The sequence below is a fragment of the Vanacampus margaritifer genome, chromosome 4, assembly GCF_051991255.1.
Source record: "Vanacampus margaritifer isolate UIUO_Vmar chromosome 4, RoL_Vmar_1.0, whole genome shotgun sequence".
Classification (NCBI taxonomy): Eukaryota; Metazoa; Chordata; class Actinopteri; order Syngnathiformes; family Syngnathidae; genus Vanacampus; species Vanacampus margaritifer.
This window is the reverse complement of record NC_135435.1, coordinates 3,723,708-3,749,720: the sequence shown is the minus strand read 5'-3', so window position 1 is coordinate 3,749,720 and position 26,013 is coordinate 3,723,708. Positions and strand designations below refer to the sequence as shown.

General features: G+C 38.0%; 3 protein-coding genes across 4 annotated transcripts; all 3 read left to right on the top strand.

The window, feature by feature from the left end:
• The first annotated feature begins 8,393 nt into the window (after positions 1 to 8,393).
• LOC144050113 (high choriolytic enzyme 1-like) lies at positions 8,394 to 14,471 on the top strand. The gene is made up of 8 exons (XM_077563088.1): positions 8,394 to 8,470; positions 8,945 to 8,975; positions 9,069 to 9,134; positions 10,217 to 10,369; positions 12,280 to 12,397; positions 12,758 to 12,936; positions 13,036 to 13,117; positions 14,051 to 14,471. The coding sequence occupies exons 1-8, from the start codon at positions 8,408 to 8,410 to the stop codon at positions 14,187 to 14,189; spliced, it is 831 nt and encodes a 276-aa protein (XP_077419214.1). The 5' UTR covers positions 8,394 to 8,407; the 3' UTR covers positions 14,190 to 14,471.
• A 1,093-nt stretch (positions 14,472 to 15,564) lies between these two features.
• On the top strand, positions 15,565 to 18,528 carry fadd (Fas (tnfrsf6)-associated via death domain). Its single transcript, XM_077563091.1, has 2 exons — positions 15,565 to 15,891; positions 18,250 to 18,528. The coding sequence occupies exons 1-2, from the start codon at positions 15,597 to 15,599 to the stop codon at positions 18,519 to 18,521; spliced, it is 567 nt and encodes a 188-aa protein (XP_077419217.1). The 5' UTR covers positions 15,565 to 15,596; the 3' UTR covers positions 18,522 to 18,528.
• An 877-nt stretch (positions 18,529 to 19,405) lies between these two features.
• On the top strand, positions 19,406 to 24,039 carry LOC144050114 (uncharacterized). 2 transcript variants are annotated; one of them, XM_077563090.1, is made up of 5 exons: positions 19,406 to 19,500; positions 21,308 to 21,425; positions 21,787 to 21,885; positions 21,993 to 22,074; positions 22,373 to 24,039. In XM_077563090.1, the coding sequence occupies exons 2-5, from the start codon at positions 21,335 to 21,337 to the stop codon at positions 22,893 to 22,895; spliced, it is 795 nt and encodes a 264-aa protein (XP_077419216.1). In that variant the 5' UTR covers positions 19,406 to 19,500; positions 21,308 to 21,334; the 3' UTR covers positions 22,896 to 24,039. The 2 variants fall into 2 exon arrangements, with proteins under 2 accessions (XP_077419216.1, XP_077419215.1); XM_077563089.1 differs by lacking the exon at positions 19,406 to 19,500 and adding an exon at positions 19,543 to 19,677.
• Positions 24,040 to 26,013: the final 1,974 nt, after the last annotated feature.

Sequence of the window (26,013 nt, the reverse complement as noted above, 5' to 3'; positions counted from 1 at the left end):
GGATCAGCGTGCTCAGGTCACATGACCAAACCCAGAAAATGGATGAGCTGTGAACCTGAGTAACACCTTGTAGTTACTTTTATTTTTATATAGAATATTTTTTTATGAAAGCCATGTAAGAACCGGACATTGGTGACCACTTGTAACCCATGTCTTCTTAGCACTACTGAGCCTCAAATATGGACGACCAGTTCTAATCCATACTCACTAATCCCAATCATAACCCATACAGGACATAGAAATGGGTAACGAGTTCTAACTCATGCCCCCTTGGGCAATTTGTATAACCCATGTAACACATCTTTGTGTTACCAGTTCCAACCCATTGCCACTTTGCCAGTAAGTGGTCCAGACATTGGTGGCCAGCTCTAACCCAAGCCCACTTAGCACACACATAACCCAGACAAGACTCATAAATGGTGCCTAGTTCTTTGCAAACTATACCCACTTAGCCCATATGAGACCCACACATAGGTGACCAGTTGTAATCCATGCCCACTTGGCCCATACTGTATATAACCACTGTTATGTTGGCTGGGCATCATCACACAATCATATTTTGTAAATATACTAAGTTATACAGTATAATAAGCAGTTGGGAAAATGGAGAGAAGGATGGCTATACACTTTATACAGTATATACAATCTTATGCATCCATAATCAGCAAATTATGTGATAAATACTGTATACAGTTTCTATGAGTATGCAAAGGCCAAGATACATGTATGCTTATGTATTTTTTGTGGTCTTTTTTTGTGAAAGACTATGCTAGACAGTTTGTCCAGCAAGTACACAAAGCAATTGTACCCACAAATAGAGAAGTCACCTGAAAGCAAGATCTTGTAACCCTGTTATAACCACTGAGGGTTGTGCAAATATGAGAAGTAAAAAAAAAAACAAGGTTATTTTATCTGACTTGGGACGAGAGGCAGTGTACAGTACACCACAAACAGATCACAAACTGCATACAAATCGTTAAACTTAATCTGTCAGTCATTATTTATATGGATATTTTCAAACTATATGCAAAATGACAACATGACAACATGCTTTTACTGACACATTTTTAACTCCCACACACACCTTCACATATTAGAACCAACAGTTTAAGTCAAAAGACAAAAGAAAGGAAACAGTGGCAAAATTACACAAACACCTGACCTGAAATTCTGTTTTCACTCCTCCAAACACAACTCAACTTTATTTATAGAGCACTTTAGGGCTGTACATAAAATACATAAAAACAAAGACAGTTAAAACAATAAATTAATAACATAAAAACAACAAACACAAAAAAAACCCCCAAAAAAAAACAATGTTGTTTCATTGTGATCAGAAAGTCAAAGAATTGAAGTGTGTTTTTTAGACGACTTTTAAAAATGGACAGAGGCGTCTTGCCTACACGGTAAATTCTGTAGAGTACATTTGACTCTATTTAGAGAGGGACCAAATAGATTAAGTTTTAATATTTACACTTGGAAGAGAGTAAAATAAAGAATTGGGAATTTTTTTTTAATAAAAGTCACTCTGGGTGAAGGAACAAACTCACAACCTCCAGCTTGGGAGACAGTCGATCTACTCCCTGAGCCACGCAGCTCCTGCTGTGTGTTAGTAGAGTGGTTTTCAACTGCGGTCCTCAAGTACCTCTATCCTGCCTGTTTTCCATGTCTCCCACAAGCAACACAGGTGTTTCAAACGATCAGCTAATTAGCAAGCTCTGCATGAAGCCTGATAACAATCCTCAGCTGTGTTGGTCGAGGAGACATGGAAAACAGGCTGGGTAGGGGTACTCGAGGACCAGGGTTGAGAACCAGTGTGTTAGTATATCACTAATGTCAGCTGGAATCTTTCTAACTCCGACAGACTAAAAACTGTCACACCGCGGTGAGGTTGTCTTGTCATTTCTTGTTTTATTTGGAAAATTCTGACTCCTTTCGTTTCAGGTCACTTGCCCTTCCTCATGTGGTGTCAGTGTCAACCCTGATTCCTGATTGTGTCCACCTGTTTCCCATTACCCTCATGTGTTAAATGGTCTGCGGTCTCCCCTGTCTTGCGCCAAAGTGTTTTCGTCACAGCCAGTCACAGTCCTCAGCCTGGTTGTTCTGTCTCTTGTGTGAACTTTGGTTTGCAACTTTGTATAGTTTTAGGTAAGGGGTGATTTTGTTTGTAGTTTAGACATCCTCCCTTTTGGAGCACCTTTAGTTTAACATTTAATAGCCTTTGTTTTTCCCCTCTAAACAAGGAGTTGTTTTTTTTTGTTTAATAAATATCTGCCTTGGCCCTGAAGAGGAATACATTTATTTGTCCTCTTTGCGTGTTCCAAAAATATGAAGACAGATTTTTAATGAAAGAAAAAACACCTTTGCAAAAATGATTTAATAAAAAACAGAGATCTCTGGACATCGTGACAGACTCCACACATCACGTAACAGGTGTAATTTCAGAGTGCCGAATGTGTCTCTTCCGCGGGGAAGATGGCTTCTTATAGTTAAACAGACCGCCTCTCTTTCATTTGTAGACAATACATACTCTCTGGGTACTTTTCCGTGAGCGATGGCGCAAACAGAGTCAGGGGTGTGTGTTCGAAGCAGATTCTGTTCTCAAGGACCAAATGTGTGTTTTCGCACAGAACACTGAGAAGGAATTTTTTTAGGCCAAACAATATGTTCCAGCTTAGTTCAAGGTCAAATTATACTGAGTTCAACACTATCTCACATCTATAAAACATTTCGACATGGTTAATATAAAGAATTAAAATGTTAATAATGTATAACAATGGTTAATATATGAAATAAAGAATTTAAATGTTAATAATATCTAACAGCCCCAAACTCCTATCTCTGCGTCCTAAATCTGCCACGTCGTGTTAAAAAACAATGTCTTTGGTCTCTTGGAGATTAGCAAATACAGTAGTAGGAGGGGCATTACTCAGGTGGTAGTGTGGCTCCCAAGCTGAAGGTTGTGAGTTTGTTCCTCAAACGTTGCGTGACTTTTATCTATTATATTTTTTTCCAATTCTTTATTTTACTCTCTTCCAAGTGTAAAGCCTACTTTAAAACTGAGTCTATTTGGTTCCTCTCTAAATAGAGTCAAATTTACTCAAAGTAGAGTTAAATTTACTGTGTAACTGGGGCATTTTGCGATCATTTTCGCATGACAGATGCATTAACGCTCCGTTATGCTATATGAAAATTAGTGCTGTCAAAGTTAAAGCGTCAACTAATTAATTCATCAATCAGAAAAAATATCACATCAATCACGTATTAACGCAGATTAATCACACTATTAATTTTGACGGCAGATGATCTTTTATCTAACAGCGGATGGCTATGTTAAAGGTAGCCCAGGTTGTGTTTGAGCAATAAACATAACTACGTGCATTAAAGCAAATTATTTAGTAAATGTTTGCGAATGACATTTAGAATATTTGTTCATGTCAAGCTATCGGGGTCATTTTTCCCCCCATTTTAAATTATGCAAGTAATTAACTGATTAGAAAAAGAAGAGGATGAGCGCGTGCAGTGGATCAAAAAAAGTTAATGGCCTCATAACATTAAATGTCGAAAGCATTAACACAACAGGTGCTCTTTAAATTTGGCCGGCAAAAAAACGTTGATAAAAAGCCTATTTAATTAAGCAATTAATCGTGATTAATCAAAATCCTAAAATGTGATTAATGTGATTAAAAAAATGTAATCGTTTGACAGCTCTAAGAAAAATTCATCTCTACTGTATCCCCACGTCAACCTCTGAAAATCTAGTAAATGATAGCACCAGTAATTTGTATTTTATGGACATTATATGAATGAGCAAAAAACGTCAGCTTAATGGCGCTAAATGAGGAAAACACTTTTGCACCTCCTCGGTCCAACCTCGCTTTCTGATAATGCCATCTTTCTCACAACTGTTACTATACTACCGTGTTCTTGGCGCAAATCCATTATGTATGCAAACGCCAATATACATTTATGCTCATGTATTTTTTTTGTGGTCTTCTTTGTGAAAGACTATGTTAGACGGTTTGTTAAGCAAGTGCACAAAGCAATTGTGCCCACAAATAGAGAAGTCACCTGAAAGCAACATCTTGCAACGGTTGCGCAAATGAATTGCATGCACATGTTGAATGTGCTTATTGAAGGAGTGATCACTAGGGCCTAAACTTTGAGTCTCCCCATCCTCCACCGCACTGCCATTGACTAATGAATCAAAAGTGGCCAGTTGCTCCAGGCATCTGGTGTGTTTCGGCCTACACTGAGTTAGAGTGTGTGTGCCTCACATACACTCTCACATACAAATTTGTGAATTTAGGCAATTTAGATAAATTAGATATATCCACTCATTCAATTACAATCACCTGTGTCTGTTCGTGAGTATATTTTGTGCACGTCTCACCCCCCCATTGCGGAGCAGTTTTGTGAATCAATTACTTTATTTTGAGGAACAGGTTTCTAATTTTGTGCAGCAATTTTTTTTTTGGGACTGGAGACAAGGGATTTATGAAACAATAAAAATGTGACAATATAAACAAGAACGCTTTAAAAAATATACTGTATATATAATCAATTTTCTTTCTTCTTAAATTCACATTGTGTATAACAGCAAACTGTCCGTCCGTCTTCTTCCGCTTATCCGGGGTCGGGTCGCGGGGGCAGCAGCTTTAGCAGGGAAGCCCAGACTACCCTCTCCCCAGCCACTTCAGCCAGCTCCTCCGACGGGACCCCAAGGCGTTCCCAGGACAGCCGAGAGACATAGTCTCTCCAGCGTGTCCTGGGTCGTCCCCGGGGCCTCCTGCCGGTAGGACATGCCCGGAACACCTCCCCAGGGAGGCGTCCAGGAGGCATCCGAACCAGATGCCCGAGCCACCTCAACTGGTTCCTCTCAACGTGGAGGAGTAGCGGCTCGACGCTGAGTCCCTCCTGGATGACCGAGCTTCTCACCCTATCTCTAAGGGAGAGCCCGGCTACCCTGCGGAGGAAACTCATTTCGGCCACGTGTATCCGGGATCTTGTTCTTTCGGTCACGACCCACAGCTCGTGACCATAGGTGAGGGCAGGAACGTAGATCGACCGGTAAATCGAGAGCGTTGCCTTTCGGCACAGCTCCTTCTTCACTACAACGGACTGATACAGCGTCCGCATCACTGCAGACGCTGCACCGATCCGCCTGTCGATCTCCCGCTCTAACATACCCTCACTCGTGAGCAAGACCCCACAGCAAACACAGCAAACTGTATTTTTTCAAAGCTAAATTGATAAAAAAAAAAATAAATGAATAAAGGGGAAAAAAAAGGCTAGTATCTACTGTAATTTTTTTTACAATTTTTTTTTGTGCAAATGTCCACATAATAATTCTGGACTATTGTGAAAGCAAATAAACCACTCATTCTCGAGATAAGGGTCAAAAGAGATATTTTTTGGATTTACCTATATTTGAATAGAAAAGTCTTAGGTATTTAAGCATGTAAGGCAGGGTTTCCCAATTCCAGTCCTGCAGGTTTTAGGTGTTTCCGCTTACCAACACACCTGCTAGTAAAGATCAGAATCGTTATCACGCATACTGATGAGCTGATTATATGAATCAGGTGTGCTAGTGGGCGAAAACATCTAAAACCTGCAGGACTCAGGCCCTCGAGGACTGGAATTAGGGAACCCTGATGTAAAAGAACAGGTTCTAAACGGAACCAGTTTTTCACAAAACAATCACGTTTCAGTTTAGAACTTGATTTGTGTGTACTCCTTCAGACACATTAAAAAGTGTACAATTTTAAGTCAAAAAGTTCTTAAAAGAATCCAAAGTCTGAAATACAGTGGATGACTTGTTGATACATGTGTCATAAATTATAGTTTATAAATCTGTCCTGTGATTTCACACTTTTCTTAAAACCCACATTTCTAAATGTCAGAATTTTCATGATCACTTTTTAAATTTTACTATGAGCAAAATATTTTCTTAAATAAATTTCACATAAAGGTTTGTAGATCAAACAGTCCTTTAACTCCACAAATTGTAAAAACAAAACAGTATTTTCAAAACAACAACAACAACAAAAACATTCGTCTGACAGAGTTGACAAAGATCTGACAGGTTTGCCAAAAAACTCAAAAACGTATTGTCTGCATCACTAAAAAACAAATATGCTTTTTATCAGGCGTAGGTGGCAATAGAACTATGATGAGATGAGCTAACTTCTCTTTGTCTTATATACTGAATATAAATATGAAACTACTGTGAACAATTTCATCATTTTCAATATTGGAATGCCCATTAAAAAAAAGCATGTAGAACAATGGGCCTTCTCTTCTTGCCCTCCTTCATCACTTGTTCCTCTCCTCCTTCTCAGCAACCTGTAATTCCCTTCCTTTTTTTTAATGTTACTTTCCACTTCTTCACTCCTCCGAATCCTCTATCTGCCATCGATGTGCTCACTCTCCACTGTATTTTTCTCTCCTTCTTGACTGGAGTGGTGTTGCCTTTCAAAATAGTTTTATGATTAGGTCTTCAGCTGGGGAGAAATCACCTTTTCACATACTTGATATAATTATTACAAACATAATATATAAATAAAAAAGTACATCATTATTTATTTTCAGTATTTATTATTAGTGTGTATTTTTGGGTGAAATCTCATGGTAAAAAAAAAGAGCAATAATGGATTTAACAGAAAGTGAAGCTAACCATACGTTAAATTAAATGACAATAAGAATATACATATATCAGAATGAGCCCTTTATATCCACGTAGAAATGGGTCCCTTCCCATATGCCACAGTTTAAAGTTCAATTTCACATGGTGCTGTACGACAAAAATCAAAACCTTTCACTTACAATTCTCTAATATACTGTAAATTCTGGTGAAGTTACACAATAATAAGTAGACCACTAAGTTAATGTTGTCAATGAAAACTAAACAGAAATAATTTCGTCAACACATATTTTTCACCAAACTTCTGTTTTTTTTTTTTACCCGGAGTTCTCACTAAACCTGCTTTCTAGATGAATAAAATTATGTTTTCTTAGACTGAAATATCGGTAAAGACTAAAATGCTAGATTTATAGTCGACTAAAAATGGACTAAAAAACAGGATGAGGTTGACTATGATAAAAACTAACAAACGTGATTGAAACTGGACTAAAACTGAGGCTAAATTTAAAAATGGTCGATAAAATTAACACTCTATGTCTGTCCAAATTATATAAGTCAGAAGTGTAGTCGATACAATGTTTAATGATACAATTGATAATATAATATTTTCACATTTACAGGTTAAATGGGATATTGCAAACTCCGTCAGCTTTTACGGAGTTGACAAAACGGAATGTATTTTCCCGCTAAAACATATATTGTACACTGTAGCTAACCAGATTTTTACTTTGAATTGCTAGCTCTCCCAGTGACTTCACTAAAAGCCTAAATTTAATTCAGTGCTGCTTTAAAAAAAAAAGTTTTTTTAATAAAAGGGATGACGGAATTGACATGTTATAGCTTAACCGCATATCCTCATGAAGGTCGCGGGCATGCTGGAGCCTATCCCAGCGGTCAAAGTAAACCCATTTTTTTTTTTTTTAATTAATATTTCAAGAGTAAAAAGAAATAAGTCAATTTTGGGACACTGGTCATGGGACAATTTTAGTATCAAACTTTAAAACGTCACATTTTGACAATAATTTTTTTTAAAAAGTCACAGTATTGGTCTCTATAGTTTGTCTTTTTGGAAATGAGTGAGAGTTGTATCTAAAATGTTGCCTTTGAAAAGGTAATGATCCTCAGTTTTGATATAAACACACTCAGTGAGGTATTTCACAATATTTTTTATTATTGAGGTTGGTAGTTTTGCAGTATAGTGTAGAAATGGAATGCATCATAATATCTGTCTAATATTTTGGTTACCTCAATTAGTTACCCAAAAAAAGGTTACAAATATTCCATTGAAGGTTCTTCTAATCTGCAACATTCTAAACTACATCCACAATAATACTTCAAATGAATACCACTCTGACAATGTCCGTCGAAAATGAATCCAAAATTTGACAATCTCTTATTTGTTTTTGTACAAGTGGTCATGATGTGGCTCGTTTGTGCATGTTGCCATCAGTGATAAAGGCATTGCTGCCGGATGAGTCAGTGGACCCCAAAAAATAAAATAAAAAAATTAATTTTTTTTTAAAAATTTAAAATAAAAATAGACAAACAGATAAACGTTGGAGATGATCTATTTGTTATCATTTCAAGAAAGAGACAGTCAAAATTGGATAGTGTTTAAATGTGAATTTGGAGCTGTCGTTTGTATTTCCTTGACCATTCTTGTAAGTAACATGCCTTATATGGACAACAATAGGTTGTCTTTCCCATATATAAGGTGGAACACTTCTATTGCTACTTTCATGGTGGGCTATTCTATCAGCAGTCATGATCTTCCACATTGCAGCACTGAGTTTCCTCCTTTCCTCTGTCCAGAGTTTCAGCATAAAAGTAAGGACTGATCATTTTCTTATCATCCATTTTTCTATGGTATTTTGTCTTATTTTATATTTTATATTATTTGCATTATATTATTTTAGTCAAGTATTTCAAGAATTTTAATAAATAAATAAATAAATATTCACGACCCTGATTTTAATGGGAATCATTGAGAACATGTGTGAAAATAAACTAACAAATGAAAATGATTACATTTAAAGTCAGTATAATGTTGTACATGATACATTTATGGCTTATACTCTAAGCAGGGGTGGGCACACGCGGTCCTCAAGGGCCGGTGTCCTGCAGGTTTTGGATGTTTCCTTTCTCCAACACAGCTGATATGAGATCAGCTCATCAGCAAGCTTTTTTTTGTGCACTCTATCCACGACTTAATGACTTAAAAGACAATAATGAAAGGGTATGAATTCACTACACGATTCCGTTTTTTCATTTCACGTAACCCACTTAATTATTCTATTTCAGGGTTATCTCGTAAAGACGAACAAACACTCAGGTAAGACAGGCATAGATTCTATGAAATAAAACAACTGACAATAATTGCAATAAATAATGACATTTGTGTGTTTCTTATGCTTCTTTCTCAAAGGCAACACCATTGCCGATGATGATTTCAGTGTTTCCACGCTGATTGAAAAGGCAAATGTTAATGTTGGTATGTTAATCTCGCTTCTGTTTATTGCTTTCTAGCAAGATAGTGATGTATTTGAAGTACAGTATTAGAGGATTACCTCTGTTTTATTTATTTATTTTATTTAGAATTTGTCAGTTAGTGGTGAGTCATGAGACAAAGGGGGACTGGCTGCCCTAAATAAAATGCATTGCAATAACCAACCTCATTTAATATGTTTCTATAATTGTTAATCCAGCCGTTGGTGGAAGATTTTTAACTAAAGTTATATTTTTAATGTTGAAGTATATACTCTTAAACCCTTCGGACCCATAGATGATTGCAGTGGACATGATTGGAACCTAGCTAACCAATCACATTCGCAAGTTGATTTGTATGATGTTCATGTTGAAAATGTTACATATAAGCTCGGTAAGTTTACAACACATTGCAGCCATATTATTCAGTGTCCACTGTAACAAATAAAAACACGAGATAACCCCATCAAATTGACCCAATTTTTTTTTTAATATCAAAATTGGGTTATTTTTGACCGAGTAGTTTTAAAAGTGAAGATACAGTATTTGTTTGCTTTTATATCCTACCTGACTATTTTCACCTAAACACTGTTATATATGGAAGTGTGAAAAGTGTGAACATGTGTAAAATCCCATGCATCCCCCATGCATGTCTACCACTGGTACTGTAATATTTTTCTGATCAATCCACCCATGGTGGTGCTATTATAAAATGCAATAATTGTAAATTTGGACAGTTTTAGGACTGAACGTAAAGAAATCATGCACTAACTGTTGAGGGTTATGCAGATGAAAGTTTGCATGATCTGGAAAAAAAAGACATCTAAGCTCCAGCAATTCGGTACACAGGTTTAGGAGAGTGATATAACAATGCCGATAAAGTCTGAGCAAGATCAAATGAAAAACGTTTGTTATTGACTATTATAGCAAACAGCCATAACTCAATGACATTCATGTCTTTGTAAACATTTGAAAGCTATAAAGCATTTCTGTTGTTGTTGTGAATTATGCATGCTATGCATTTGTTAAGAAACAAGTGTAAAATTGCAAATGCAGCGACTTACAATAATAAAAACTATAATTTTCTAGGCAAGAACCCAAATGAACCTCTTGTGATGTTTGGAGACATAGCCGTACCAACTGGACTACAGAATGCTGATCAGTGCACAAGAGACAGGTGCCGGTGGCCAAAAGCTTCGGATGGATTTGTCTATGTGCCGTATAGTATTTCCAGAGAATACTGTAAGTAATCATCTAGCTTTAAAAAGTGAACGCCATATTGCTGTTCCTTGAGTGGTTAAAAGCAACTTCATATTTTTTGATTGTTGCACCTTCACTAAACAAAATCTTTAGCCTCAATATGTTGCAGCAATATCTCCTCATGTTTTCCTTTCAAGTAAAGCAAAACAAAAACACAACATACAACAAATTGGGACCATACATTGAAATGAACCTCTGTCTCCTGCCCCCTGCTGGCTTGCACTTACTCTGCTCTTGCATTTGGGAGGTGATGCTTTTCATTAATAACTATCATGAGGAGCATTTGCATGGATATAAATTATAATAATACACTGCCAGTGCATAACAAAGTATGAACTGAACTATAGTGGTTGTATTTATTTCCATTGTACAAGTTGATAGTTATAATTAGTATCTGACAAAGACCGATTGCTTCAAAGTAATTGCGTATGCAGACAGTTCCATTGATATGCACATGTGCCCGTATGAAATCAAGAATGCAGCGGACTTTCTGACTCGATTATTTATAGTCGTAGTAAATAATGTAAGGTTCAAATTATAAACCACAACTTTTCCTCCAAGCTTTAACACATGCATCACCTTCTCATCCAATTAGTGACAATTTTGTTTGTTTATGAATTTTATGTTGAGCTTTTTGATGTGTTAACTCCTCCCTTAAAAATATGTATAATATAGATACATTTAAGCATCCACTTTTGACACTCTCTACACTCTAAAAAGAGAATTGTTGAACCAATTTAAGATTATAAATTGACCAATTAAAAAAAAAGTTTCACACGATTGAATTAATTTTGTCCAAAGTGAATATATTAAGTTTATGTGATTTCATAAAACTTAATATATTCATAATTCACCTGAATTAAGTTCATCCAAAGTGATTCCAATCCAAATATTAAGTTTAATTAACTCATAATCACTTAAACTGTCATGTTTATTTTCAGTCTTGTTTACTCCCTGTCATGTTTTCCTTGTGTTTTCCCCTTGTCTTGTCATTTCCTGTTTTATTGTGAAAAGTCTGACTCCTCTCGTTTCTGGTCACTTGCCCTTCCTCGTGTGGTGTCAACCCTGATTGTGTCCACCTTTCCCCATTACCCTCATGTGTCATCCAATCAGTGCCCTCAGCCAGGTGTGTCTTGTCATGTCATTAGTGTTGGTGTATTTAGTCGGTTGTCTCCCCCCTGTCTGTGTCGGTTCATTTTTGCTGTTGCAACTGTCGTAAGTCTTTCGCCACGTCACGCTGACCTCTTCGCCTGATCAGGATCCATGTCATGTTGTTAGTCTCGCCTTAGTTGTTTTGTCATGTTTAGCTTCATGTTTTGTTAGTTCAGTTTATTTTGTATTTTGAAGTTAGGTTTTTTTTTTTTATTAGATATTAAAACGTCTTTTTGGACTGCACCTCTGCCTCCTTGCCCTGCCTTCCCGCATCTGGGTCCTAAAGCCCCCACCTTACTGACATAAACGTAACATATTCATTTTGTACTAACTTCATTCAATCATGTGTTACCACTTGAAGCGATTTCTTTTTTTAAGTTGGTCAACAATTCAATTTGTAATCTTAAATTAGTTAAGCAATCCTCTTTTTAGAGTGTACTTGCATCATGCCAAAAATGTAACATAATGTTTTGATTGTGCATATTTTGTCGTGGCACTAGCAGCATTTTTGCTTATACGTTACTTAAGACTTACTAGCTACAGTAAATTAACTAAAGTGTTTCTTTTCTTATTGCTAAAGCGCTGTGAATACTTTCTGGATGCATTTTAACCCAATGATACAGAACAAATTTCCTTTAGGGCACCTTCTGTTTGCCAAAACCTTTTCTTAGACATTGTCATTTATTCTTTTCTAATGTTTAAAAATAAAAACACTGCATCTCTTTTTACTTTTAACCAAGCTACTCGAGAAAGAGAGACTATAGTTAATGGCCTGCGGTCCTTCGCGGCATCCACTTGCATTCGCTTCACCCCACGGAATCGACAAAGGGACTTTGTGGACATCCTGTCCCGCTCAGGGTATGGAAAACACAATCCACACACTAGCCACTCATGAACATTTTGTGACATTTCCACTTTCATCCAAATGTATTTGAAAAGTGAGAGAAATTCCTTTATTTTGGCTGTACAAAAAAGGGTTTTGACATCAAAATATGATTATGAGTTGAAAGATCAACAGTTCAGTTTTGATTGCAATGCCATTTGGATCAGATACACAGCAATATTTCTAATGAAACCCAAATTTTTTGGTGAGCAAAAGCACTGCAACAGATTGCACTGAATAAGACTTCATAATCACTTACACATATTGCAGCATACAAATACATGTACTTTTTTTTTCACGTAAATGAAGATTCCTTATTCTTTGGTCTCTTGCAGGTGTTATTCATTTGTTGGACGTCGTGGTGGTGGTCAAACAGTGTCTCTGAATCGCCGGGGCTGTGTTTACGAAAAGATAGTCCAACATGAACTGCTCCACGCCCTGGGATTCAATCATGAACAGACTCGATCTGACAGGGACAATCATGTTAGAATCGTCCTTCAGAATGTTCAGTCTGGTGGGTTCACATTAAAATCTGCAAGACAACCTGTGTGTGTGTCTGTGTGTGTGTGTGTCTATCTATATATATAACTTAATTGTCAACAATTTCCTGCAGGAATGGAGAACAATTTCATGAAGCTCAATACAAGAAACCTTGGCACTCCCTATGATTACAACTCTGTCATGCAATATGGAAGGTAATCCACAGCAAAGGGGCATTACAGATCTTGAAATAAATTGTATCTTTATTCAGATGTTAACTATAACATTCAACAGATTATTAAACATCTTACTAGTATATGATAAATGTATGGCTCAGTCAAGTAGACTAGTAAATAGATAGATGGATGGATAGATAGATAGATAGATAGATAGACAGATAGATAGATACAGTAGATAGATTGACAGATAGATTGACAGATTGATTGATAGAGAGACAGATAGACAAGCAATGACCAAACATTAATAACTAATTACTGACTTACCACATAAACAATTTCAATCTGCACTTGTAGCCCTTACTATCGCTAAAAAAACTGTTCTTGTTAACTGGAAAAATAAACAAACTCTGAATATCAACCAATGGTCTAACCTCCTCATAAATCACATTTTAATGGAAAAAATATCTGCCTCAAATAAAAACCAAATATCAAAATTTATAGAAACATGGTCTACGTATATAGAATTTTTTAACCTAATTCTGGTTACTTAATTCTGTCTGTTAGCGAGAGCCACTACATCGTGATAACTTACATTGATGTCTCTGCATTTGGCAATTTATTATTATATTATATTATTAGTATGGGATTTTTTTTAATGGGCTTTAGGGGAACTGATGAATACACACACGCTCGCACGCACGCACGCACACACACACGCACATACACATACTCACCCACATACAAAATATATATATATATATATATATATATATATATATATATATATATATATGTGTGTGTGTGTGTATATCTATATAATATGTATATATATATTTAAAAAAAAAGAAAGAAAAATGAGAGAAAAAACATTTTTTTAATTTTTTTTTTTTTTAAAAAGGAGAGCAATGATGATGTCAAATCGAAAAAATAAAAATAAATAACTAATTACGTTTGTTGTGTTTGTAACAGGTTTGCCTTTTCCAAGAACGGACAAGCAACAATAGTCCCTATCCCTGACAATAATGTACCCATTGGTAGGGCTGACAAAATGAGCCCCATTGACATTCGTCGGGTAAACATTCTTTATAACTGCAGCTCGTACCTTTAACCAAAGCCAGCCAAAAACTCGTTACCTTGCTTGATTTATTATCTTACAATCTTTGCTCACATCTTGCTTATCTGTTCTTTCTTTCATGTCCTTATATAAATTACGGGGGACATTCTCTGGTTTATTTTCTGTTGTTTTACATGTTCCATGTTTCTGTAAAATGTGAATGTCAATTGTTGCTCTGTACTCACCTCCTGCATCTTAAGCTAATGCTACATTTGATTACTATGTAAAATACTGCACCATTGACAATAAAATGATATATTCAACAGTGCAGTAAAACTGCTTTTAACTGTTGTTCTTAGATTAATGTAGAACAGGGGTCACCAATTGTTATGAGCTCAACTTTTTGAACTGACAGTTTACACACACACAAAACCTGCATTGACATCAATAAAATATAGTTATAATAACGCAAAGAGTCAATTTTTAAGAGACAGCAAATGACAGGGATACTAATAACAATGAAATAGCTTTCAGTTTAACTTTATTTTGCTGTTGTTCTTAGGTTAATGTAGAACAGGGGTCACCAATTTTTATGAGCTCAACATTTTGGATACTGATTAATGCAAAGGACTGACAGTTTACACACGCACGCACACACACGCACACAACACCTGCATTGACATCAATAAAATATAGTTATAATAACGCAAAAAGTCAATTTTTAAGAGACAGCGAATGACAGGAATACTAATAACAATGAAATAGCTTTCAGTTTAACTTTATTTTGAAATGCAACGCCAGATTTGGATGGGACCTCTTTTGGTGGTAACCTGGGCGGTCTGGACTAGTGTCCGAAACACGGGACTGGTCTTCCAATACTGAAAGGATGGTTTCTTTATTATTATTATTATTATTTTTATTATTATTATCTGGGGTAATTACAGTAATATGTGCAAATTTTATCGTCTCTTATTTTCAAATGAGAATGGGACCTTTGTTGGTGGACTCCTGGGGTGTTCTCCCCCAATGCGGGACTGGTCTTATCTCAGCATATATTTTTAAATGATATTTATTTATTTAATTTTATACCCAAGCAAGTATGCATTTATATCCATGTATTATTTATAGTTTTATTACGTGAAAGACACCACACGATGGGCTTTTTTTTTTTATACTTTACTTTATTATTATTGTAATACCTAGTATGAATAAACTTCTGTATGGCTGACTTGACTTCGTCTTTTCATGTTAGATGGCCAGTAAGGGCTGTAATGGTGTTATGAAGAGTTAAATCGGAAGCCAGAAATGTTGACACATTGTCGGTGGACTGTGCTCTTTAATCTCGCCAGTAGGGACAGTCTCTTGCTAATTTTACCGATACTCTGCCCCAGACACACGGAAGTGAAAGTAAAACTAACTGGTTTCAGGACGATCGTTTCAAAGAAATCTCCGCGTCAAACAATGGGCTCTTTACATTTTAACGCACTTTTACTGGACATATCCAACCATCTTAGCGCCGAACAACTGGCCTGTCTCAAGTACCTGTGCGGCGACAAAGTTGGAAAAAGGGAGTTGGAAAAGATCGACAGCGGATGCAAACTGTTCCAGTCTTTGACTGAGAAAGGTGTGCTAAGTCAAGATGACACAGAGTTGCTGTCGAAACTTCTTAAAGAAATAAAACGACAGGATCTGTCGGAAAAGTTGAGCAGCTTTCAGTCACCACCGGAAACTCCCCAACTTTGCGAAACGGAGAGAGGTATAGTTTCATTTTACACGCTATGAACTGATACGTTTCATACATTTTAGACTGCATGGTTTTAATGTGACGGCGTGGTAACGGAGAAACATATTCTATTTGTCACCTTTTAGTTGCTACATTTTTAGTGAACTGCAGAAATCGTTCGATTTATTTACGGAGTGGATATTTGGTCATGACCGGCAACGCGCCATTTGGCGCTATTTTGCCGTGAATCACGCGAAAGCTACAGTACAAGTAGTAGAAGTAGTAGAAGTAATTGCGCCAGTGAATGTGAACTAGTTCGTGGCGTAAATGTTAAGACCCCGATAGCGCTGCGAGGTCACCGGTTCGAGTCTCGCTTTGAACTTTATTTGAATTTTTGGGTGTTATGGTTAGGAATCGGATTAGGCTGCCAATAACAGCTTGAAGTTTTTGTTTGTTTATCAGTTGTGGCAAAACAAAATGAAAACTTCGTGAATTAAAGTAGGGGGCGAAGCAAAGCGGCAAAATAACGCTAGCAGGAGAGTTGCCAGTCATATCCACAATATCCACTGCCAGTTATTTTTTCATGTATTCGTTTTTTCGCTGTACTTCAAATGTAAGAAACTTTGTTTCTTACCTAATTGATCATCAAGCGGTCATATTTGTGTTTTCATCTTAGTAAGTAAGGATAACCTTATTTATTTATTTATTATATATTGCAGCGGTGCCCAAGTCCGGTCCTCGAGAGCACTCATCTAGCCTGTTTTCCATGTCTCCCTCCTCCAACGCAGCTGAATCTATTGATCAGCTCATTAGCGAGCTTTGCAGAAGCCCAACAACGATCCTGACCAAGAATCAGGTGTGTTGGTGGAGAGAAACATGGAAAACAGGCTCAATAGGGGCTCTTGAGGACCGGACTTGGGCACCCCTGATATATTGTATATTATAATTAGGGTTTTCAATCCCACTTATTTTTCAGACACATACCAGTACAAGTACTAAAGTCTTGAGTAGTCACAGATACCAAGCACTGATATCAGTAGTACTTTTGATGCCTAAAATTACCCCAATAAACATTGACAATTTTAAACAAAGACCTTTATATCTCCTTAAAACTGTATTAAAATTTGGGTTATTTATCATTTCCCATTTCTATACATATAGTATCCACTGGAGAAAAAAAATCTGTTGGATTTATATTTTAAAAAAGTATGGACGTTGGTTGCACACATTAAAATCACGTATCACCAACATGAATATTGCAATGAATAATCAATGACTCTTTGTTTCAAGGACTTTTTTTTGTCATAACAACACACATTTCCACACGACATAGCATAGCACAAAATACAATCCCTGAGGTCACTGGTTAGCCCACGAAGTCTCCTCCAGACTTGTGAAAATAGCATCCGATAAAATAAATATGATCGTGAGTAATGTAATGCTTAAAGGGATACTTGACTCATTAAGCCATTGTCAGCAGTAAAAGGTTAATATTTTGTCAATAATTAATGTGGTAACTTCAATATTTTTCATGTACAATTAATAGCTTTAAAAATTAATATTTGTACTTGTGGGCTCCGGGTGGCGGAGTGGTATTGCCACTTGCTTTCGGTGCAGGTGGTGTTGGTTCGCTTCACCGCCTGGGAGACCATGTTTGTCTGTGTGCGTGTTTGCGTGAGTAAGTGAGGGGAAAAAAAATTCCACTTGCTGTTGACCGAAGATGACATCACCTGTGCTGAGGAAGTAGGTAACGACCAATCATGGATCAGTTTACTGGCCAAACCCAGAAAACAGGTGAGCCATTATTGGTTGTTCTGTACTTCCTCAGGACAGGTGATGTCATCTTCACTTGACAGCAAGTAGAAAAATTAGTTTTTAAAGGTATTAATTGAACATGAAAAATAATGAAGTTATCAAATGAATTCTGGACAAAATATTAACTTTTTACTGCTGAAAATGGCTCAATGAGTCAAGTATCCCTTTAAGAATGAAAATAAAGAATGAAAATGCAAGAGGCTTGAAATTCACATATCTACAAGGTTATTTTATAGTTGACAAAAATAATAAATAGGGTTTAAGAATAAAGTGTTCAACGTGAAGGGATGAATGGGGAAGGCTATGATCATAGTTTTGAGTATAGTTGAGTTTTAGTAGTTGAAAAACTATTATGTTTTAAAATCAATGAATAACTAAAATATTCATTAATCGCGATTTCAATCACAATCAAATTAATCATGATTATTATTTTTTCTATAATTGTCCAGCCCTATGAATGAATATTTATTTATATATTTTTTTAATCTTTGGACGATTTGGATTTTTATTTAATTTAATTGGCATCGCATTTGACATGCAAATATTAAATGTCCCCGTTTCTCCCCCCCCTTACAGCCAAGCTGGACATTGCCACAGAAGTGATTGCCGAGAATGTAGGGCGTTCCTGGCGAAAGTTAGGACGCAAGCTGTGTTTGAATGAAAGTAAGCTGGAGTCTATCTCGATGAAGTATCCAACAGATCTGGAAGAGACAGCCAGAGAGCTCCTCAAGGAATGGAGGAAGAGTCGTGGATCCAAAGCTCATACGGGAGAGTTGATTGAGGCCCTCAGAGCATGCCAGCAAAATCTCACAGCTGATAAAGTGGAGGACAGATTAGCATGTATTTGATGTCAACTGTATGGTAACATTACAATTCAAGTCATATGTAAAATTTAACCATCAGTCATGTCTTTATTTATAAAATGTTAATAAAAATAGCTTTGCTTGTGCATAATACAATCACGAGTAAAATACTATATAGACGGATCTTTGAAAAGATGCGTTCCTCCCTTTTAATCCTTTTGAATTCTCTTGTCGACCATGATCAAACTTTTGTTGCTTGTCATTAAAATAATCAAAACTGGAAATAAATCAGATTAATCAGAAATATCCTTGGACTTTGCCACAGGACTCCCCATCTCCCGAGGTAAAACCACAGTTCTCAATGTAGTCTACAGATTTTCTAAAATGGTCAGATTCATAGCATTGCCTAAGCTTCCCTCAGCCAAGGAAACGGCTGAGGTCATGATTAACCACGTCTTTCGAGTTCATGGGTTCCCTAGAGACATTGTGTCGGACTTGTGGCCCCAGTTTGTGTCTCGCTTCTGGAGGGAGTTTTGCCGCTTAGTCGGAGCCAAAGCCAGCCTAACCTCAGGTTACCACCCTGAGGCTAACGGCTAGTCAGAGCGCCTCAACCAACAGTTAGAAACCGGTCCCCGGTGCAGAGTCTCCCAGAATCCTTCAACGTGGAGCAAACACCTGGTTCTGGGTTGAGCATACCCATAACTCGCTGCCTACTTCTGCCACAGGACTCACCCCATTCAAATGTGTTTTTGGCTACGATCCTCACTTCTTTGCTAACCTGGAGACTGAGGCCTCTGTTCCTTCTGCTCATGCCTTGGTCAGCCGCTGCCATCGCATCTGGGCAGCTGCTCGGCAGGTACTGGAGTGCCAGAGGGACAGAGTCAAGCGAGCAGCTGATGAAAAGAGACCTGCTCCAGCATACTAGCCGGGGCATAAAGTGTGGCTGTCCTCCAAGAACCTCCACTTGAAGGTGCCATGCCAAAAGTTGGCACCGCGGTTTGTCGGCCCGTACCCCATCTCCAAGGTGATGAACCTGGCCGCTGTCCGTCTTCGCCTGCCTCGGTCCCTTCGTGTTCATCCAACGTTCCACGTTAGCCAAGTCAAGCCAGTCAAGGAGAGTCCCCTGGTTCCGGCTCCCTCGCCCCCGCCGCCTCCTGTCACCGTCCTCAGCCTTGTTGTCCTGTCTCTTGAGTGAACTTTGGTTTGTAACTTTGTATAGCCACAGTATAGTTTTAGTTAAGGAGTGATATTGTTTTATTTGTAGTTTAGACATCCTCCCTTTTGGAGCGCCTTTAGTTTAACATTTAATAGCCTTTAATAACCACATCATTATTTATTTTCAGTATTTATTATTAGTGTGTATTTTTTGGTGAAATCTCATGGTAAAAAAAAGAGCAATAATGGATTTAACAGAAAGTGAAGCTAACCATACGTTAAATTAAATGAATTAAAAAAAATCTAGCTTTAAAAAGTGAACGCCATATTGCTGTTCCTTGAGTGGTTAAAAGCAACTTCATATTTTTTGATTGTTGCACCTTCACTAAAAAAATCTTTTGCCTCAATATCTTGCAGCAATACCTCCTCATGTTTTCCTTTCAAGTAAAGCAAAACAAAAACACAACATACAACAAATTGGGACCATACATTGAAATTAACTTCTCTCTCCTGCCCCCTGCTGGCTTGCACTTACTCTGCTCTTGCGTTTGGGAGGTGATGCTTTTCATTAATAACTATCATGAGGTGCATTTGCATGGATATAAATTATAATAATACACTGCCAGTGCATAACAAAGTATGCACTGAACTATAGTGGTTGTATTTATTTCCATTGTACAAGTTGATAGTTATAATTAGTATCTGACAAAGGCCGATTGCTTCAAAGTAATTGCGTATGCAGACAGTTCCATTGATATGCACATGTGCCCGTATGAAATCAAGAATGCAGCGGACTTTCTGACTCGATTATTTATAGTCGTAGTAAATAATGTAAGGTTCAAATTATAAACCACAACTTTTCCTCCAAGCTTTAACACATGCATCACCATCTCATTCAATTAGTGACAATTTTGTTTGTTTATGAATTTTATGTTGAGCTTTTTGATGTGTTAACTCCTCCCTTAAAAAAATATATAATATAGATACATTTAAGCATCCACTTTTGAAATCTCTCTACACTCTAAAAAGAGAATTGTTGAACCAATTTAAGATTATAAATTGACCAATTAAAAAAAACGTTTCACACGATTGAATTAATTTTGTCCAAAGTGATTATATTAAGTTTATGTGATTTCATAAAACTTAATATATTCATAATTCACCTGAATTAAGTTCATCCAAAGTGATTCCAATCCAAATATTATAATAAGTTTAATTAACTCATAATCACTTAAACGTAACATATTCACTTTGTACTAACTTCATTCAATCATGTGTTACCACTTGAAGCAATTTATTTTTTTAAGTTGGTCAACAATTCAATTTGTAATCTTAAATTAGTTAAACAATCCTCTTTTTAGAGTGTACTTGCATCATGCCAAAAATGTAACATACTGTAATGTTTTGATTGTGCATATTTTGTCGTGGCACTAGCAGCATTTTTGCTTATACGTTACTTAAGACTTACTAGCTACAGTAAATTAACTAAAGTGTTTCTTTTCTTATTGCTAAAGCGCTGTGAATACTTTCTGGATGCATTTTAACCCAATGATACAGAACAAATTTCCTTTAGGGCACCTCCTGTTTGCCAAAACCTTTTCTTAGACATTATGTCATTTATTCTTTTCTAATGTTTAAAAATAAAAACACTGCATCTCTTTTTACTTTTAACCAAGCTACTCGAGAAAGAGAGACTATAGTTAATGGCCTGCGGTCCTTTGCGGCATCCACTTGCATTCGCTTCACCCCACGGAATCGACAAAGGGACTTTGTGGACATCCTGTCCCTCTCAGGGTATGGAAAACACAATCCACACACTAGCCTGGTTCCATGAACATTTTGTGACATTTCCACTTTCATCCAAATGTATTTGAACAGTGAGAGAAATTCCTTTATTTTGGCTGTACAAAAAAGGGTTTTGACATCAAAATATGATTATGAGTTGAAAGATCAACAGTTCAGTTTTGATTGCAATGCCATTTGGATCAGATACACAGCAATATTTCTAATGAAACCAATTTTTTTTGGTGAGCAAAAGCACTGCAACAGATTGCACTGAATAAGACTTCATAATCACTTACACATATTGCAGCATACAAATACATGTACTTTTTTTCACGTTAATGAAGATTCCTTATTCTTTGTTCTCTTGCAGGTGTTATTCATTTGTTGCCCTGGGATTCCATCATGAACAGAGTCGATCTGACAGGGACAATCATATGTATTAGAATCTTCCTTCAGAATGTTCAGTCTGGTGGGTTCACATTAAAATCTGCAAGACAACCTGTGTGTGTGTCTGTGTGTGTGTGTGTATCTATATCTATCTATATATATAACTTAACTGTCAACAATTTCCTGCAGGAATGGAGAACAATTTCATAAAGCTCAATACAAGAAACCTTGGCACTCCCTATGACTACAACTCTGTCATGCAATATGGAAGGTAATCCACAGCAAAGGGGCATTACAGGTCTTGAAATAAATTGCATCTTTATTCAGATGTTAACTATAACATTCAACAGATTATTAAACGACATCTTACTAGTATATGATAAATGTATGGCTCAGTCAAGTAGACTAGTAGATACATAGATAGCTAGATAGATAGATAGATAGATTGACAGATTGATTGACAGATTGATTGACAGATTGATTGATAGAGAGATTGATTGATAGAGAGACAGATAGACAAGCAATGACCAAACTTTAATAACTAATTACGTTTGTTGTGTTTGTAACAGGTTTGCCTTTTCCAAGAAACAATGGTCCCTATCCCTGACAATAATGTGCCCATTGGTATGGCTGACAATGGTATGGCTGACCTCGCCTCTCCCCGCCCGTCCTCCGCCTCCCTGTCCCTTTTCCTTTGTCACCCTTCCTCCTCCTCTCCCCCTCTCTCTGCGGCCCTGCCGCTGCCTCCTGCCCTTCTTGTCGTCTCCCCCCCCGTACCTTCCCCCTCCCTTGTCCGCCTTCCTCCCCCTCCCCTGGGCCGGGGGCTCCATCCGTGGCACGGGTCTCGGCGCTCCGGGGGCCGGGAGGGCGTGTGGGTTGGTGTTGTGCCCGACCCGCTCTGGTGGACCTCCTGGCACCTCGGGCGGGTCCAGTATGCGGGGGGCGAGCCCTATCGCCCTGCCGGGCTGGTCCCATATGCCCGCCGGGGTCCCGGTGGGGTGGATTGGGGTTTGGTGGGCGGGTGAGCCTCCCGCCCCCGTCCGGTTGGGGGTGGGGCTCACTGTACTAGTTTTGCACAATACACTTTTATAGACATATAGGGCACATAACACACTTTGGGGGGGAAACACCGTCTTCGCCCTACAACTCCCCTCCAATTTTAATGCACCACACAACTGTGTGTGTGTGGGGGGGGGGGCATTGGTTGGGGCAGACCACAGTATAGAGCAGTGCTGCGGCCCCCTGTCCGTATCCCCCCCCCCTCCCCTATTTATTTTTTTTAATGCACCGCATACACTCACTGACATGCCTGGGAGGCAGGTGGATCGGAGCAGAGGGGGATATCCTTTCCCTCTGCTCCGGTTCACCTGCTCCCAATTTTAATGCACCACACACACACACTTGTATATACACTGGGTGGGGTCACATTCAAGGTTTTGGGGTAGAGTTCAGAACTCAGTAACAGGGTTAACTCTCACTAAGAATGCTGGAGTGAAGACCGACTACTACTCCAGACTTGTGAAAATAGCATCCGATAAAATAAATATGATCGTGAGTAATGTAATGCTTAAAGGGATACTTGACTCATTAAGCCATTGTCAGCAGTAAAAAGTTAATATTTTGTCAATAATTAATGTGGTAACTTCAATATTTTTCATGTACAATTAATAGCTTTAAAAACTAATATTTGTACTTCTGGGCTACGGGTGGCGGAGTGGTATCGCCACTTGCTTTCGGTGCAGGTGGTGTTGGTTCGCTTCCCCGCCTGGGAGACCATGTTTGTCTGTGTGCGTGTTTGCGTGAGTGAGTGAGGAAAAAAAAAATTCCACTTGCTGTTGACCGAAGATGACATCACCTGTGCTGAGGAAGTAGGTAACGACCTATCATGGATCAGTTTACTGGCCAAACCCAGAAAACAGGTGAGCCATTATTGGTTGTTCTGTACTTCCTCAGGACAGGTGATGTCATCTTCACTTGACAGCAAGTGGAAAAATTTGTTTTTAAAGGTATTAATTGAACATGAGAAATAATGAAGTTATCAAATGAATTCTGGACAAAATATTGACTTTTCACTGCTGCGGTTATTTTATATTTGACAAAAAGAATAAATAGTGTTTAAGAATAAAGTGTTCAATGTGAAGGGATGAATGGGGAAGGCTATGATCATAGTTTTGAGTACAGTTGAGTTTTAGTAGTTGAAAAACTATTATGTTTTAAAATCAATGAATAACTAAAATATTTATTAATCGCGATTTCAATCACAATCAAATTAATCATGATTATTTTTTTTTCCATAATTGTCCAGCCCTATGAATGAATATTTATTTTTTTATCTTTGGACGATTTGGATTTTTATTTTATTTATTTGGCATCGCATTTGACATGCAAATTGTGAAGTTGCTTAAAACAGTAGTCTTAACATTATGTGTATTTTAAAGAATATCCTGTATATATTTTTCTGTTTTTATATTATCAACTGTCGTTTAGAGGCGGCGCCTAAGGCGCGGCTCAACTTGCTCAAACTGTTCTGTGTTTTTCCATGACATATGAAAACAGAAACTTAACCATGTTTATATGAAACGAAACTGAAACTTAACTGTAATAAAAGCGACTTGTGGCCGGGGGAGGAGAGGGAGTCGGACGGAGCCGAGCGTGAGTTAACGTCTCACGTCTCCCCTTCTCTCCCCAGCCGCGGTTGCATTGAAACAAAGCACAGCTTCTGCCTCGTTTTTCCTTTGTGCACGGTCGGTAACTAAGGGGATCTGTAATATCAGACCCAACATTTAACTGGTGCCGAAACCCGGGACCTGCATCTGGACGGACGACCGCCGCCGAACCGAGGACACCGAGAATCTGTCGACAGCGTCTCCCCTTGCGGGACGGGTCTCCCCGCTCCGGCCCCGGCCGTTCGCCCGGACACCGGGTCCTGCGAACCAGACCGGCACCGAGGACTAACAGGTATTATGCTGTTTAATTATCACGATTTACACAAAAGTTTGAAAAAGGAACACTAAATATACTGTAGAAGTAACATAAAATAGAAAAGTGGGGAGTAAAAGCAAAGCGCTTGGGCGTTGGCCCGTGAAGATAGAAAAACCCATGGTATATATGATCCGGGCATCAAAGGGATCACGGTTTTATTAGATGAGATCCATAATACTTTTATTGACTAGTTTTTAACTTGTTAAATAAAAGTGTAGTTTTCGGGTGCCCGGGTAGAGGAAATTAAACGTTGCCGTAAATACGTAATAATTTACACCTCCCCACTCATTGTTTACCAAAATATCTGTGTTCAATAAAACTAAGATTTATCAGGTCAGAACAGAACTGACTGCGATTAAAAATAATCGCCTAAAACACAAAACATGGTTTTAAATTAGAAAATGGTGCACCACAGAAAAGAGTGAGTGTGTGAGTGAGTGAGTGTGTGTGTGTGTGTGTGAGTGTGTGTGTGTGTGTGTGTGTGTGTGTGTGTGTGTGTGTGTGTGTGTGTGTGTGTGTGCGTGCGTGATAAGGAAAGGGAGTAACTGCTGCCCGCTCCGGAGTAGAAACAATGGGCCAGTCATTGAGAAAAGAAATAGAACAACACCAGGATGTTAAGTTTATTGCAAGCTTTGACGCTAATGCGTGCAAGTATCTGGAATCCTGGGTGACCAAGTATGATTTTAACCCGTCTTTGAGAGATGTCAGGAACAAAGAGGAAGTTAAGAAAAGTTTAGTGGAGAAAAGAGCAAAGAAGATTAAAAAGGGAAAGAATGTAGAAAAATTGGAAGCACAACTACGTGCTGTTGAAGTGTGGATAAAACAGTGTAAAATGAGGGCAGAAAGCATTTTGGAAAGTGAGAAAAGAAAAAAGGAAAAGACAGAAAGAAAAATGTACCAGATGAAGATAAGACCAACGGAAGAAACAGGCGCCAGACGAAGAGACAACGGAAATGCACCAGCTGAAGTGCAACAGCAAAATGATCCAGAAGAGGAAGTAAACGTCAGCCAACAGCGGGAACCGCCTACCCCGTCTACCTCCTCCCCAAACTCCACCTCCACGAGTTTTGGGGACGGAGCCTCCCCTCCTATTGGAAGCCGTACAAGATCAAACAAACCAACAGCAGACGTCCTGGCTGCAACAACAAAATTATACCCAGACATCCAGCAGGTGGCAGCATATCCCATGGTAGCTGTAGCCAACCCAGCTTATGGAATGCCAAACCCT

Excerpts from the sequence above, each read along its gene's own strand:
- LOC144050113 (XM_077563088.1), top strand. The coding sequence starts at position 8,408 with ATGATCTTCCACATTGCAGCACTGAGTTTCCTCCTTTCCTCTGTCCAG. Across the intron at positions 8,471-8,944 it reads TCCAGAGTTTCAGCATAAAA|GGTTATCTCGTAAAGACGAA; the intron begins GTAAGGACTGAT and ends ATTCTATTTCAG. Across the intron at positions 8,976-9,068 it reads AAAGACGAACAAACACTCAG|GCAACACCATTGCCGATGAT; the intron begins GTAAGACAGGCA and ends TCTTTCTCAAAG.
- fadd (XM_077563091.1), top strand. The coding sequence starts at position 15,597 with ATGGGCTCTTTACATTTTAACGCACTTTTACTGGACATATCCAACCAT. Across the intron at positions 15,892-18,249 it reads ACTTTGCGAAACGGAGAGAG|CCAAGCTGGACATTGCCACA; the intron begins GTATAGTTTCAT and ends CCCCCCTTACAG.
- LOC144050114 (XM_077563090.1), top strand. The coding sequence starts at position 21,335 with ATGGCCTGCGGTCCTTTGCGGCATCCACTTGCATTCGCTTCACCCCAC. Across the intron at positions 21,426-21,786 it reads GACATCCTGTCCCTCTCAGG|GTGTTATTCATTTGTTGCCC; the intron begins GTATGGAAAACA and ends GTTCTCTTGCAG. Across the intron at positions 21,886-21,992 it reads CCTTCAGAATGTTCAGTCTG|GAATGGAGAACAATTTCATA; the intron begins GTGGGTTCACAT and ends AATTTCCTGCAG.